Source organism: Oryzias latipes, chromosome 15 (assembly GCF_002234675.1).
Source record: "Oryzias latipes chromosome 15, ASM223467v1".
Taxonomy (NCBI): Eukaryota; Metazoa; Chordata; class Actinopteri; order Beloniformes; family Adrianichthyidae; genus Oryzias; species Oryzias latipes.
Window position 1 is genome coordinate 17,652,408 of NC_019873.2, and position 15,347 is coordinate 17,667,754.

At 36.3% G+C, this 15,347-nt stretch overlaps 1 protein-coding gene across 1 annotated transcript in view; it reads left to right on the plus strand.

Moving 5' to 3' along the window:
- LOC101162392 (glutamate receptor ionotropic, delta-1) overlaps window positions 1–15,347 on the plus strand; it is a 268,951-nt gene that overhangs the window by 169,040 nt on the left and 84,564 nt on the right. Inside the window, exon 4 of the mRNA XM_023963756.1 lies at window positions 8,869–9,074. Within this exon, the coding sequence (XP_023819524.1) occupies window positions 8,869–9,074 (206 nt within the window). The remainder of the gene's footprint in view (window positions 1–8,868; window positions 9,075–15,347) is intronic.

Consider the following 15,347-nt stretch of genomic DNA (forward strand, 5'->3'; position numbering starts at 1 on the left):
GAAACACCTGTATCATGTCATTATCATGCCTGTCTTTCTTTGCATAAAATATACATTTTCCCTCACAATGTTTCATTTTTTGAATTTGTTCTTTTTGTCTAAAAGCATTAAGAGGATTATGTAAGTGTAACATTACAAATAAGGACATGTTGAATTAAAAAAATGATTAAAACTACAAAACACACCAGCCAACTGCTTCTTTGAGTGGCTATAATAAACTGAAAAGTGTTGCATCATTTCAATATAATCCTTCCTTACTTTAATTGTACTGAGACCCTTCTTCCCTTGGCTGGGTTTGACTCTTAAAGACACGTATCCTGATCTCATCCAGAAGGAGACTTTGGTATATGGGAAAGGATTAAATTTAATTAACTGAGCAGCACTATTATAGGATCATATGCTACTTTAACAAACAATAGTTCTATTGAAAAAGATGTCATTTGTTCCCTGAATTTATAACAAACTATTTGCATGTCATTTGGAGCTCAGTCAGCAGCAAATTTGTTCTATATGAGGCAATTTTCTCAATTAAAGGTGCCATAAAACTGGTGCTATTTACAAAGTTTGCACCCTTCCTAGCTGAGAATCAACAGTCATCAATGGCACATAAGTTAGTTGCATGAAATTAGCATAGGCACTGTTGAACAACGTAATAAAACGCAGCCTTTTAAATGCACATAATTAATAGCAAGCAGTAAAATCCAAAGTTCCTCCAGGTTCACTTTAAAAGCATCTCGGTACATCTGGTGTAAATAGGCCATCCTATTTATGCGCATCGTTATGTAATGTACAGTAAATTGTGAGTAAAATACAACAAACAGAGCTCATCTGCTGCTGCATGTCAGCGGGAAAGTAGCTGCTGTTGCACCCTGCAGCTGGATTCAAACAGACAACATGTTCATACTGTTACACAACATGTTCAGTATCACATATTTAGTTCACCTTTTTGAAGCTACATTTCCCTGTATCCACTCACAACCAGCAGTTTCAAGACATAAACAACTTAATTAAGTCAAACGGTAAATATTTTACAATGATTGCATTTCATTTGTGAATAGATTTTGAATGAACTTTATACAGCTGAAGCTTTGTACAGCTTCATACAGCTGAAGCCTGACCATATGGTTTTTGTGCAATGCCAGCTCCTTAAAATCTAAAAGTGTAAAAAATAGCACATTATATAAACAATTTAAAACTGTGTATGCAAGTTTTGGCTCGTAGTTTTATTTGTCACAAAAATTTCAGCTCATAATGTTTAACTCTATTAAAAAAAAAAGTTTTGTCCCAAAGAACAGACATTGCTTTTTTCATTTACTGCATTGACACTGACATTAAAATGTGAATGAGCTTTTTAGTGTTTTGTTCTTTTCTGGCTTTGGGAAAACATAGATTGGAATTACAGTATAGTGTTATCTCCAAGCGGTGCAATAATGACTTCCAAAGGTTTTTGTCTGCTATCATTAGCTCTCTCTAAGTATTAACTTTGCTTTGTTGATCATCAGCAGAATTAATGTCTTTTATAGTTATTGCTGTTTGGTTTCTTTGAGATTAACTTGTTTTAATTCTATTCATTTCACTCAGGATTACAAATAGATGAAATCATACCTCCAGATTTAAATTGTTTGGAAAAACATGAACTTATTGACAGTGTGTGAACATCCAGGGTGCAAAAGTAAATGGCCCCTAAATAAAAGTTCTGACTGGATGACTGGATAGTTTAATTTTACAGTCACAGAGCATACCACCTTAACAGCACTGTTGACATTTCCTTCAATGGACTGCTAACGACTCTTTCAGCATCAAACAAGTTCTTTTCTTGTCTGGTGAACACTTAAAAAAAAGCTTCTTCCGCAATTAACACAACTAAAAAAAAAAATCATTTTTTTTTTTGATTAAGCTTTGATTGTTACTGAAAAAGGCAGATTCATTGTTGGTCTTCTTTTAATTAAATATAAAATAGCAATATCTTTAAAAGCACTGCATCCAAATTCTTCAAATGGAATAGGTCAGTTACATCTCTGACTTAAATAAAAAATTATGTACATGTCAATTAATTCTATTCTATTCTATTCTGTTGAAAAAAAGCTTCAGCATTCAAAAGCCCCAGCGCTTCACTTGTTTGTCTTTCTTTTTTGCTATTTGTTTTTTTGCTTAAAAATGCATAGAAATGGTGCAAATGTGCTGCACTCTATGTGTTCAGCACCCATGAGATGGTCAGCATTTTGGAAGATGTCTCTATCAAAAAGCATTGTTTTTCTTTTAAATTGCTATATGTGTGACCAACTGGATGAATGTTGACAAACGTTCTGTCACAAAGGTTTGAATTTGTCTGAGAAAAGTACTGGGCTCATGTGGTTTAGTGCGGCATGGCTCATTCTGCTGTTTGGCTATCTGAAAGCTGGAATCTGTAAAAATATGAAGACACTGGAAGGGCAGTTCATCTGAACAGGAGGGAATTAAGATCAAGGGAAGACGTTTGTGTAAAATACGCTCCACATGTCATGGTTTGGGTTTCCTTGTATTAGTTTTTGCTTTCCGTTTTGTTTTTTATCATGTGTGAGTTCTGTTTCCTGTTTTATTTTGAAAGGTTCCCTGCATGTCATTTTTTTGAGTTTTACTTCCCTGGTTCCAATCTCTCCAGATCGTTGTCACCTGTGTCTTGTTAGTCCTGTCTGTATTTAAGTCTTGTGTCTGCCCTCCTCTTGTGCTGGTCCATTAATGTCTCTACCCTGTCCGTCTTCCCACAGTAAGCCTACAGGTAGCTTTGGTTTTGTACTTTGCTCTGCAGCACCTTTTGGTAAGATTAAACCCTCTTGCTTTGGAACTGTGTGCCTCCCGTCTCTGCATTTTGGGTCCTTCATGCTCACCAGCCCTCCCAACCTGTCACCACAAAGTGTAGGAAATCCAGTCAATGGCTGCTTTGGTGTTTAATCTTCAAGATGGTTGATTCAGTTTAGAAGCACTCGATCCCAAAGCTACTAGCAATTTCTGAGCAAAAACGTTCATATCCCCATCAATATTGCTGGACCTGTCTGATAACAGCAACAAATAGTCCATTCTGCACTCTCCCCACCCTGGAATGGACATCTTTGACTTTGAACTCTTTTGGTGGTGCAGAACATTAACATCTGGAAGAAATGCAATCAGAGCCCATTTAAACCCTCCTCTGAATGTGGCTTAGTTCTGTCCTTTTTCACGGTTTAAGCTTTCTAAAATCAATGACTATTCAATTTAAATTTCCCAACAAATAGATTTTGGCCGGCAGTCTAAACTGACCAGATAACTTTTGCGACCCCCCGACTTTCACTACAGTATCACCAGAAAGTCGATGCCTTCCCCTTATTTAGCGACTTTATGAATTTAAAATGCAGGGTGAGTGGACCCATCTTTAGCTGTGATTTAAAGACTCCCACAGGATTACGCGAAAACAGATTGGTAATCCCATAGGTAATCAGCCTCAACAATACAACCACTAATAGGGTCAAATGAAAAACTTTGATTATCTCATTACAAAAGGAGTTTTCTACTTTGGCATTTACCACCAGCATGAACAATATGACAAAGAAAGCACAGATCCTCTCCAATGCAGCAGCAGAATGACTTCTCACATTAAACGGGGACTCTTAGCAGCAGCATAGGTGTGAAGGTCTTATCTTATTACGCAAGGACATCTAGATATCAGTGCATCCCATAAAACATGTGAACCAACATTAGCTTAGTCGTGCTCTGAGGTGAAATCTTACGCAATGAAAAAGCATCCAATAAAAGACTGTAGAAGCTTCAAGCTTCAGCTTGAAATTCACTAACAACAAAGAAGGATTGCAGGTTTTATGCCACTCTAAATAGTTTGTTTTTAACATACCGTTAAAAGCGCTGTTAATAAATAGGCATGAGGATATGGACTGCAAAGAGGCAATCGACTTAACAAAAGCTGCAAGAAAACTCTAATCGTTATAACAAGCAGTACATGACGGGAAGCACAATTCCAGAAATTTTGAAACAATAGTTCATCTTGAACAACAGTAGGTCTTTTCAAGTTTACCTTGACTCGATAATGACTTTAAAGCAGCTGCATCTGTCTCTGTCCTCCCTGTGGTGGCTGTCTCTTTTTCTGGAGGACAGAATTAGCCTGGCAATAAGCAAAAGATTGATTAAGCAGTTTTTGGTCCCAAGCAGGGGGTGATTCCTGATACATTAATAACAAACGTAGAGGTCTGAATTTAGACAGGTATCCCACACAGAGCCTCTGGAAGACTAAGTGTGGAATGTGGGATTTCGAGGGTTTTGGAAGAGCTCATTTAGCTAAAGAAAAGTGATCTAGTGGCTTAATTTCTGTGAATTTCTCAGTAACTTCCATGAGTGGATTTATTTCCCCCTTTTAGCATCAGTTTCTTCATATTTTCTCCAAGGTTTTTAAATGCCTTGATCACGTCCATTTGCATACTTTCATCTCAGATGGAGACTAAGATGGAGTTGATAATGATGCCATTAACACCTCAATGCATCAGTCGTAAATCTAAGGGGGCTGTGGGCATGATCTACTGAATATACTAGTTGATTGGCATTATCATTTTCAATTTAAATTTTCACTCAGCCTCCAGTGTCAGTGCCCATTACTCACACGGCTCTGATAAACAGTGAGGCTGGACTTCGTGCCATGGTCTGCTGTCTGATCACCCTCAGACTGCAATGTGAGATTGTGGTTTCTGACACTGTGAGACGATTGTGATTATCTGCACCTCATGATGCTGGTCTTAAAAAGTGCAGATTTCTTTTCCGTCCAAAGCACAACTTGTGGCAGTTTTTAGAAAATATAAAAAATAAAAAGACACCTTAATTTGCCTTAAGAATTAATGTTTAATTCCTACTTACAAGATAAAATTAGTAATTGTGTCTTTTTTTATCTGTTATTAAATGCTAAATGTTGTGAAATTATAATAATTTCCACCTCCTATTGTTGAAACAATTTTAAAAGTCTAAACTCTGTTTCTAAGTAAGGAGTTTCTTTAAAAATGACCATACTAAATAGATTAAGTTGTCTTTACAGTCCATAAAACTGTCGCAGCTTTACTGGACAGAATCCATAACAGTTTTAAACCCCTTGAAGGATAACAAACCAAAGACATTACGGAAGAAGTGTTTATATATAAAATAAAATTAAGAGACTCAATCAATAATTTTGTGCTAAGCCTTAAAATGAATGGCAGATCTGTAAAAACCAGAAAGGCTTACAGAAGTAGCACATCTGTAATTTCTAAAGGCAGACATTTAACACAAAAAGCTAGTGATTACAGGTTATAATAATTACAGGCCACAGAAATCTAACAAAGTTACTATGCTGAATTTAGGGGGTATTCCTGGAGGCACGTTTAAACTACCCTGACTTTAACCCTGAACCGGACCGGATATGAATTAGCATAATTACGCTCCACTTGGTAACCCTAGGTTAATGCGGGTGCACGGCAAGTACATAAAGACATTCTCAATTGATCGCCGATATCCCGTATAAATATATAATATATATATATATATATATATATATATATATATATATATATATATATATATATATATATATATATATATATATATATATATATATATATATATATATATATATATACATATATAAATAAATAAATGTATTACTCCAATTCAATAAATGTTTTTCCATCTTAATTTATTGTACTTCTTGAACTCTCATATGTCTAAGTTTGAGGCTGCAGATATTCTCATTTTTATGACATAGAAATGAATGATACAGTGTGGACTTGTAAAATACACCACCTAATTGTTTAACATGACTCTGACTTTTACTTCGGTAATTGCAACTGCAAATGGTGGTAAGGGTGCTAAATAAGTTTACCCTCCCCCTCGCTCTCACTCATGGTGCAGAAAGAGTTACCGTAAACACAACAGGATAAAATAACTTGTCAAAACAGAGTAAAACAACTAAACACATTTGGTCAAAAACCCACACTTAAACCCAAATCCGTCCAGACAGGAAAAGGGAATGGTATCCCACAATCCCTTGCGCTGCCAATCTAACAGCAGCACCAAAGTTACAACTACTTAATTGAATTTATTTGAATGAAAGTAAAATAACCGTATTATAACTATGTGTTATTTTTAAACTGACTGAACCCAGAAAAATGATTTATCTTAACTGAAGCAAATAATTAAATTAGATCATTGTAAAAAAGTTCATCTTTCCAGCATCCATTCATGGTCTTATCACCCTCTCACGGTGGAAAAAGTATTATCTGAGCTTCTTCATCCACTAAATCATCTTCAAATGGACACGCCATGCTGCTTCACCTCTCTGAAAACAAACTAACCTTCAAATAAACCTGCTCCAGACCAGGTTATGCTCAGAGCATGAGTTGTTATGGTAACTCATGCTCTGAACATAACCTGCTCCAGACCAGGTTATGTTCAGAGCATGAGTTGCTATGGGAACTAAGCATACCCTGAAACATACCTCCGTTTCTGGAACCGAAAGCTGAGGTTATCTGCTTACTTAGCCTCAAAATTACCGTGGTAACTCACATAACCTGCTTTTTGGAATATTCCCCAGATAAATGATTAAAACACAAACTAAAAACAAACAAATAAATAAAAATAAAGACAAAAAAACACAACATCTAGATGTTGGAACCAATTTGCTGGAACTTTTTTGTATAAAGTATTCCATGAATGCATGTGCCTGTCATTCTTTGGTTGGGATACCTTTCTGGCCCCCTGTTGGTTTGATGCATTTCGGGAGCTGCCGTGTCTGTGTTTGGCATCTCTTACGTTTTAGAACTTGGTCATGTGTTTAGGTCATATTTAGAACATTGTTCGTTCTCTTCAGACCTTTTAGTGTTTCTTTGTTTTTTTTTTTTGTTATTGTATTTCTTCAATGCTGATTTCACACACAAAAAAAAAAAACATAAAAGGAAAAATGACCCTTTTTTAAAGCACGCATCAAAGACGATACAGTTGCTGCTCCCCACAATACTTGAATTTAACAGCAACAGCAATAACAAAAGTAAAAAGGCAGTAAAGTAAAAAGTAGATTAGACCACCATAAAATGTTTGAGGTTTATTATCTAGACCTGTTTGCAAAATGGCTCAGCACATGAGTAAACAGGTCTAGAAAACAGACCTTTAAGACCATTTTAATCCTCTTTCCTGCAGGCCTGTCAATCGCTGACATGCCTGCCTCGTGGCAATGCCTGCTATGGGTTTGAAACACTGATTTTGAAGTTTGATATTTATACAGAAATCCTAATAGAAGTTATTGCATGGATCTTCTCCCTTGGCACTTCATAGGATTAAAAAGCTTACTTGTTTGCAATAAAATGTTTCCTTTTATTTTTATACAACATGTGTACAGCTTCCAGCCCATCCTCTTAAGTTCATACCTTTATGGGTTTTTATTTAGACTGAAAAAGATATATTTTTCTAAAAAAAAAAAAAAAAAAGTTTTATAACTGAGACTCTACATTAGCCTGAGATGCTTTGTGAGGATTTTTACACTGTAATTATTTTCTGACAATATATAATTTATGAAAAAAATATTTTCTATTTCACAATATTATTTATTTTCTTTATATAAGATCGGCCAACTGTGATGCTGTGAGAGCAAAAGTCACGTCTGTTATTATCAGAGGTCCAAACCTGTTTTTCTGTGGTTTTTTGAAGTTAGAATGAAACATTTCGTATTATTTTGTTCAAAAAGTATTAAAGTCCAAATGAATTGCAAAAACTCCACTTGTGAAACAGGAGAGAAGAAACCATGATTAACTTGCAAACGGTTTGTGCTTCTACAAAGGCAAGGATTTCTCAGAGGTACAGGTTTTTGTCTATTGTATTAAAGGTGCACCACCAGGGGCTAGCAATTTAATTTAGGTGAAGGACAGTAGTGTGCAAGAGAGGGATTTTTCAAAGAAGGTTGCAATAGGACTTTGCGTGACGCTTCAAAATGATAAATGACTTAATTCCACATTTTGTTCTACCCTTTAAACAGATTTTTTTAAAGAATCCAGCAATAACTGTTATTATTTATATTACCCAAAGGTTTAATAAAACTAAACCAAAATGCAATTATTTTTGTACCTGAACGAATTTCCTGCATAGGCCCTAGACAGCAAAAGATAAAAAAAAAGAGTTTTAAATTCCCCGGAAGCTAACTTTCACCCCTTGTGCATTTTGTGTAGCTTAGTGTGACCCAGCTTGCTTTTCTGTTGTACTTTTTTATTTATTTTTTTTTATTTTCAAAAATAGCGTCACACTCAGTGACTCATCAAACCTTTCAGGATAGAGCAGAAGCAAACACGCATATACCCCCATGTCCATTGTGAAAACAGAAAAAAAAGAGGTCTGGCCCAAGTGATTTTTCTGAGCTCTCATTACCAATGCAGCATGACTTGGCACATGCTGGGCAGCTGCTCCCCCTGTGACTGCTGAGATTGCTGAGCTTATCATGGGCCCTCCGCTGCATATCACCTTTGATTTGTGCTTGCAGTGCAGCATTTTGAAAGTGCTTTTTTCCATAGTGAGCTTAGACGCGCCTGCAAAGTTCTCTGGGGGACAGCAACACCTGCTTTGAGGTTCATATTTCGTAAACGCCTTAGAAAGCAGGCAGAAGTCCTTGTTGCGTTTTGTCACCCCTTAGATCAGAAGCAAAGAACAAAATGTGCCTTGAAGCATTTGGAAAAAAGCCTGCAGATACCGCATGAACATGCAGGTATTTTAAGCACAGCCTGTTTACCAACCGTTGTAGTTCAATACACCAGGGTTAAATCACAACCTACCTGAAAAGTTCTTCTGTCTTTGTTCTTTTTTTGTGTTTACATATGTGGCTTTTCTCTGTCTCCCTGTCAGATATTCGGGGATTGCAAACCTTTATGGACCAGGGATCTCGGCTCGGACTGGACGTTTCTTTGCAGAGGGTGGACCGCAACATTAGCAGAGTTTTTACGGACCTCTTCAACACCATGCGTACCGAGGAGCTCAACCGATATCGGGACACTTTACGAAGAGCTGTGCTGCTCATGAGTCCTCGTGGAGCGCAGGTTTTCATCCACCAGGTAAGTCCCACCCAAGGCCTTTTTTTTAGCATAAATACAAGTCAATTTAAGGGGACGGCAAGAAGCAAACCTTGTTGGAGTAGAACTAATGAGCAGGACACCTTCTATATTTTGTTATTATTATAAACTAAAATATTAATACTAAAATAATATATGTTTGCCAGTCCTTATTTGATAAATTCTTGTTGACTTAGAAGAAATATTGCTTTTGTACACCTTGAATGTAGAGGTAATACTTTGGACATGTGCCCATCCCTTTGAAGCAACAGAATCATATAAGTGGTATTTTTTACTCCAAAGGTTTTAACTGTACAACGCTAAGGAGTAAAAAATATTGCATTTCAAGTCAAAATTCATCTTTAATATATTATTTGGACTAAAGAACGATTTTGATGATTAAGGACATTTTTTATAACAAATTGGCTACAATTAACCTGTCTACTCTTTAATCGATGTGTTCATGACTCATGACTTGGATTGGAGTATTGGAGACCAATCTAACTTTAATTTTCAAAGTAATACGAATATGCAGAACGTGACGCAAGAGCTCTTAACTTACAAAAAAATCTGTGGGTATCATTGTGTTTTGTATGATAGCCACTTGGTTGTGTCATGTCAGATGATCAGCTGCAGCACTTTGGCAGGAGGGAAATGCAGAGAAAGCTGTGAAAGTACATCAGTGTGAAAGTGAGCCGGGTGCCCTGTTCTGCCCGGGAGACACATCACAGTCCGACATTTAATCTCCCTCTCATCTGTCAACAGCAGTGGAACATCGAAGGTTTCCCCCAACTTGAATAAAACATTTAGATGTCAAATAAAATCGTACATAAAAGGTTAATGCAATGTTTTTAGAGAGGGCTTTGTGTCCATTACACAGTCTATTTGACGGTAACAAAATTCATGGCTGTGTCATTTTTGGATACGGTGTCTTTGTGCATGTCTGCTAAACAGCTACTGTATGTTGTTAGAGGCTGTAACATTCCTTTCATTATTTATTAGGACAGTTAAAGTAAAACACTAATAGTTTGTTTTCAACTTGTGTTTATGATGGTGTTGCTATGATCCACAAACTTGATGTGAGACTTATAATTTGAAGATTGATGGTATAGTTCATTTTATTTTAAATAATTTGATGCTGAAGTGCCTTATGGTAAAAATGCTTCCTTTTTTGCTCAGTCCAGGTCTTAAAAACTTAAAAACCCATACTGGAGGACACCAGGCTTAATGGCAGGATCTCAAAAACTTTAATAAGCTTTAATATGGACAAACTAAGAGACAGGGGTAAAACTAAAAGTGTGCAGTCCAACAAGAATCAAATGTAATCTACTCAAATTTTATCTGTATAGCACTTTTACAAAGCGGGTTACTCAAAGTGCTTTTTATGAAAACATAATAACATTTCAAAACAACTGGACAAAACAAACAAAATTTTGTTGAAAACCATGCAAAAAAAGCCCCCCCCCCCCCCGACACACACACTTACACACACATTTACAGACACACACACACTGTGATAAACAGAATGATAAAATGATGCAATGTAGAAACCTATCTTTGTACTGAAGTGGGGAGATGGGGAAATGATATTTTGGGGACATGTCCACATCAGTCACCCCACCCCCCACCCCTCACTCCAGTTCACAGAATACACTGCCACAGGACCCCCCCCCCCCCCCCCCCCCCCCCCCCCCCGAGATCAAGACAAAGAGCCACATCTGGGAGATCCCATTGCAGCGACCCCGTTCACTGAGAAGGGTCAGTCACGGATGTGGAGGATCCCTCTGAGGAAAACACTGGAGTTACAATTAAAATGTAAAAGGTGAATAAATAAATAAAATGGATAAAAAAAAACAACAACAAATAAGTACACAAGTAAACCTTGATAGACAAATAAAATGGTAAATGTGAATAAATACATTAAAATGAATATAAAGAAATGTATACAAACATAATAAATCAAAATAAAGTTTAGCCTCAAATAAAAGGGATAAATATACACCTCGTGTGTCAGATGATTTATATCCCCCTAGTATTGTAGTCTTGTGTTGGACAGTAAAATCTGTCCAACTCAAGAAGCCTTCAGGTCGTATTTGTTAAAAAAAAAAAAAAGCAAAAGTGTGATAAAGCAGATGACCTTAGAAGAACAAGCTGGAAACCTAAACATTTAAATTTACTGTAGATTATTAACTGAAATGCAGATAGCTGTGAATACTTATCAAAAGAAACCAGCTGCATGTGTGTTGGTGGGGGGGGTTCTGAAAACATCAAGGAAATATAACTAAAATCAAAAGACAGTTTCTCCTCCACTTAAGTGTGAGATTGAACTAGAAACCCTTTTCATTTTTCAATAAAGCAACTTTACATGAACAAAACTTTAAGAGCTCTTTTTGGTATTTTCCTAGAACCCAGTAAGAAGATTTATCAACCTTTATTGAGACATAAATGTTCTGTAAATGACACAAATCTAAAGGGATTGTGAGGTTTTTAGCAGCAAAAAACCTCTGAAATTAGATCAGTTCCTTTCATGATCATGAAAATAAGAGAATCCCTCTGGGTTATCCAGTTTTTTCATCTATGTTTATTGCTTTTTATACAACCACCCTTCTGGTGGCATGGCCTTTGCGTAAAATTGATTCATGACCACGATGCGAAAACACAGGAATGGTTAAACTTTCATCAATAAGGACTTTGTAATACATCGGAAAAACTTGGAACCTCAATACTTCAGTCAATAAATTCCAATTACAGACAAAAATAAACCTTTAAGCTTAATTACTTAGAGCTTACTAGAGTGTAACCTACAAATCTAAACATAAAAAAGGCATTTTGGTGTATTTCATTTTTGCATTCATTTTTACAAAGATTGTTTCGTCTCAAATGCCTTCTGTGCATATCTGGTCGTCACCCGTCTTCCGCACCAAGTCATTTAATCATTTCACCTGTTGTAAGCAAATGTGCAAAAAAAAAAAAATCCTTCTGTAAGATTGAGTCAAAAGCATGACACGCATTTCAATGAGCATCTTGTGAATGCTCCTCTATTAATCTAAACGTTAAGTACTGACAAATAAATTAGTGCACAGGTTGTGAAAACATCAAGGCTTTTAAGTTTCATTAATGCCATACTGCTTTGATCTTTCCCTAGGAGCCAATGAGTTCTCTCGAAGCTCGGTCTGCGGCAGACATCTTTCCTTCACGTTAGTTTGCATTTAATCCAAGACCATTATACTCCCTGTGATCCCTGATACAATAAACATGAGGCATCTTGGGGACTAAGAAATAAGCGCAGCTTCTCATTCAGCACAACCCTGAAATGCTCCTGTGAATATCTTAATATATTATAAGTGGTGGAGATTTATAAAATCATCAAAGCTTCATTAATGCCTTGGTAACTGTTGTCACAGATTGTACTCACTTTGCATCAGACATGTGAGAGGAATAAAATGTAAATATGCTCAGATCTGAGTGGAAAATATGATGTTGCCTCAAATGTGCAGTAATTATGAACAGCAATTTCCATGCAAGTATAAATGTATTGGAGAATATAAAGTAACAATTAGCAGCTTTGATAGCTGAAAACAAAGCAAAATAAAAAAGGGGTTTAGAGATCTTCATGATTTACAGCAAATTTCATAATTCCAGTAATTTCAAGGATTCATTTAATAGTTCATACACAGTTTTGTTTTTATTATTTGATATGCATACAGTTAAACATGCATAAAGCATAAGCAGCACTGAGCTAAAAGAGCATAACAAAAAAAGTGATAAACATTCACAAAGAGACTAAAAAAATTACAGGGATGAAAAACAACTATTAGGAGGTATAAACTGAAGTGAGTCCAATCCAGTCACAAGATGTCAAAAAATGTGCATTTAAAAGATGAAAAAAGAAAGAATAAGTTTTTTTTCTACTAAATTTATTTTTTAATTGCCTAATCTGCAAACACTTTAAAAAATGAATTAATTTAAATGATTTATACAAAGTTGAATCTTTTTTTTTTTTACTCTCATGACTTTGCTCTCTTTTCAAATATTCCCATCATAAGTCAGCTGTAATTATTTTTGTTTACTCGTGGGCCTCTGTCATCCTTCATACTTGAAACAAGCTGTGTATGCCACTGAAAGTGTCTGCTCTTTTATGCTAGATTTCTGGGCTCTTGTTTTATCTGTTCAGACACTTGTCATCTTGTCTCATGTTTCCTCCGTCTGTTAGAGGATGGAGCATTTTCTGTCAGCTTCCTTTTCCTGGTTCCAGTTTTCCAGCTCTTTTTTCCTTTTTTAATTATCAATAAAATAATAATAATAACTTGTGAAAGCTTTTAGGTGGGAGTTTTAACCTTTGGTTGTGATTTATTTATTTTTATTTTACATTGAAACCTCACTTTTACCGGCCAAAGAAGAATCTCTGTAAAGTATTAAAGTTGAAGGTAACATCTTTACTGAATTCAAATATTATTTTTCCAGTTTTCGGTTTTGAAGTATGCACAGTTTTTCCATGTAGATCTACTATGTCTCATGATTCTGTCATTGATTATAGACAGTTTTCTTCTCTTAAAGTGCATCTGGAAAGAAGGAAAACTCCGCCATTTTCATTGCACAAGGGGGGATCTTAATTACAAGTATAGAGCTTCATCATGTACATGCAAAAACAAGTTTAGGAAATCGACACCATGCAGATTGATCTTTAAAAACACATCGACTGTGCATAAAGAGTTGGCTTGGTTCTAATGTTGTGATTGTCCATTTATCCATTTCCGATGAACATTTGTGTCATCAGGATCTTCATTTTTAATAACAACCCAGTCTTTTCTAAGTTTGAAAGTCTGTATGGCTCTAAATTATAAATGTTTTTGGTGGCAGAACTGTTTGATTGTAAGATATACAGATGAACAGAGATTGATTCAATTCAATTTCAATTCAATTTTATTTGTATAGCCCAAAATCACAACAACAGTCGTCTCGATGGGCTTCGAAGTAAAACATGAACTCAAAAGGATCACGAATACAAAGAGTTCAATAGGAAAATACTAAAAATGAACTAACAAACTGACTAAGCTATACTGGCATCCCTGCCCTTAGGAAAAACTCCCAAAAAAAACGGATTCCGGAAAAAACGAAGAAACCTCAGGGGTGCCCACATGAAGGAGGGATCCTCCCCCAGGACGGACAGGCGATTTACCAGAACTCTTAGAGAAGAATTAACTTATCTAAATCTACAACTACATATATGAAGTCCAGCAGACGAGCTTCATCCAGCCGTGGCTGTGGGGACAGTCAAAGGCGCGAGTCGAGCCGGAGACAGGAACCACAGCCAGGTGTAGGAGCAGGAGCAGAGGCGAGGTATTCGGTCAGGTACAGAGCAGAGACGAGCCAGAGATGAGCCAGAGGCAGGATCCACAGCCAGGTGTAGGAGCGGGAGCAAAGGCGAGGTAGACAGGTAGAGATTGGACAGAATTGTTTGTTGCTGCAACCATAGTTGCAGTGATGGAAAGTATGGCTGTTTTCACCAATTTGACTCGGTTCTCCAAAAAAAGCTCTTGTGGCTTCCAACCAGCTTATCTTTTATTATAAGTCTTTGCTTTATATTTTACCTTAATATAGCAGTTATAAATGGTCGCTAAACATTTGTTTATTCCATGTCTCATTTTTATGCAGTTTCTTGGTAGAAGAAATTACGCAGTCAACACTGTTTAACATTTTAATAAACCGTTAAATTACCTTTTGAAAGCATAACCACAGCACACAAACCAAATAAAGATCAGTCTTAACATTAGCATTTTTTATTATTGTCTTTAGTGGAAATTGGAACTTAAAAAGCCACAGATGCATGGATGGGCGGTTCTTAGATGTCTGTGTAAGTTTGGTGTTGTCTCTGCTTTGACTGATATTTTTTTCAATTACAAAGTCTTCACTCAGTTTTACTGTCTCCAATAACATGGATAAACATCACAATGCTGCTTCATTGTTGCTTTTTGGTCATCTTTTTACTCTTTCCCAACCCCTGTGCTTTTAAGTCGGACTCCCTATCGTACTTGGCCTGTACTACTTTATTCCTTTATTCGTCTTAGAAGCATCTACCTCCCTTCAGTTTTTCACATAATGGTATGAGTTTAGTTTGTCCTCACATGTGATTTACCAAATGGTACACTCATAAAGTAGTCTTCATCTTTTCTGTTTGGATATTTAGCAAAGCTTAGCAACAGCGGCTAAAGGTTTGGCTGTCCGTGACGGGACTTGGCTGTTTTTGTTTGCTATAACAAGATCAGTGGCCTGGTG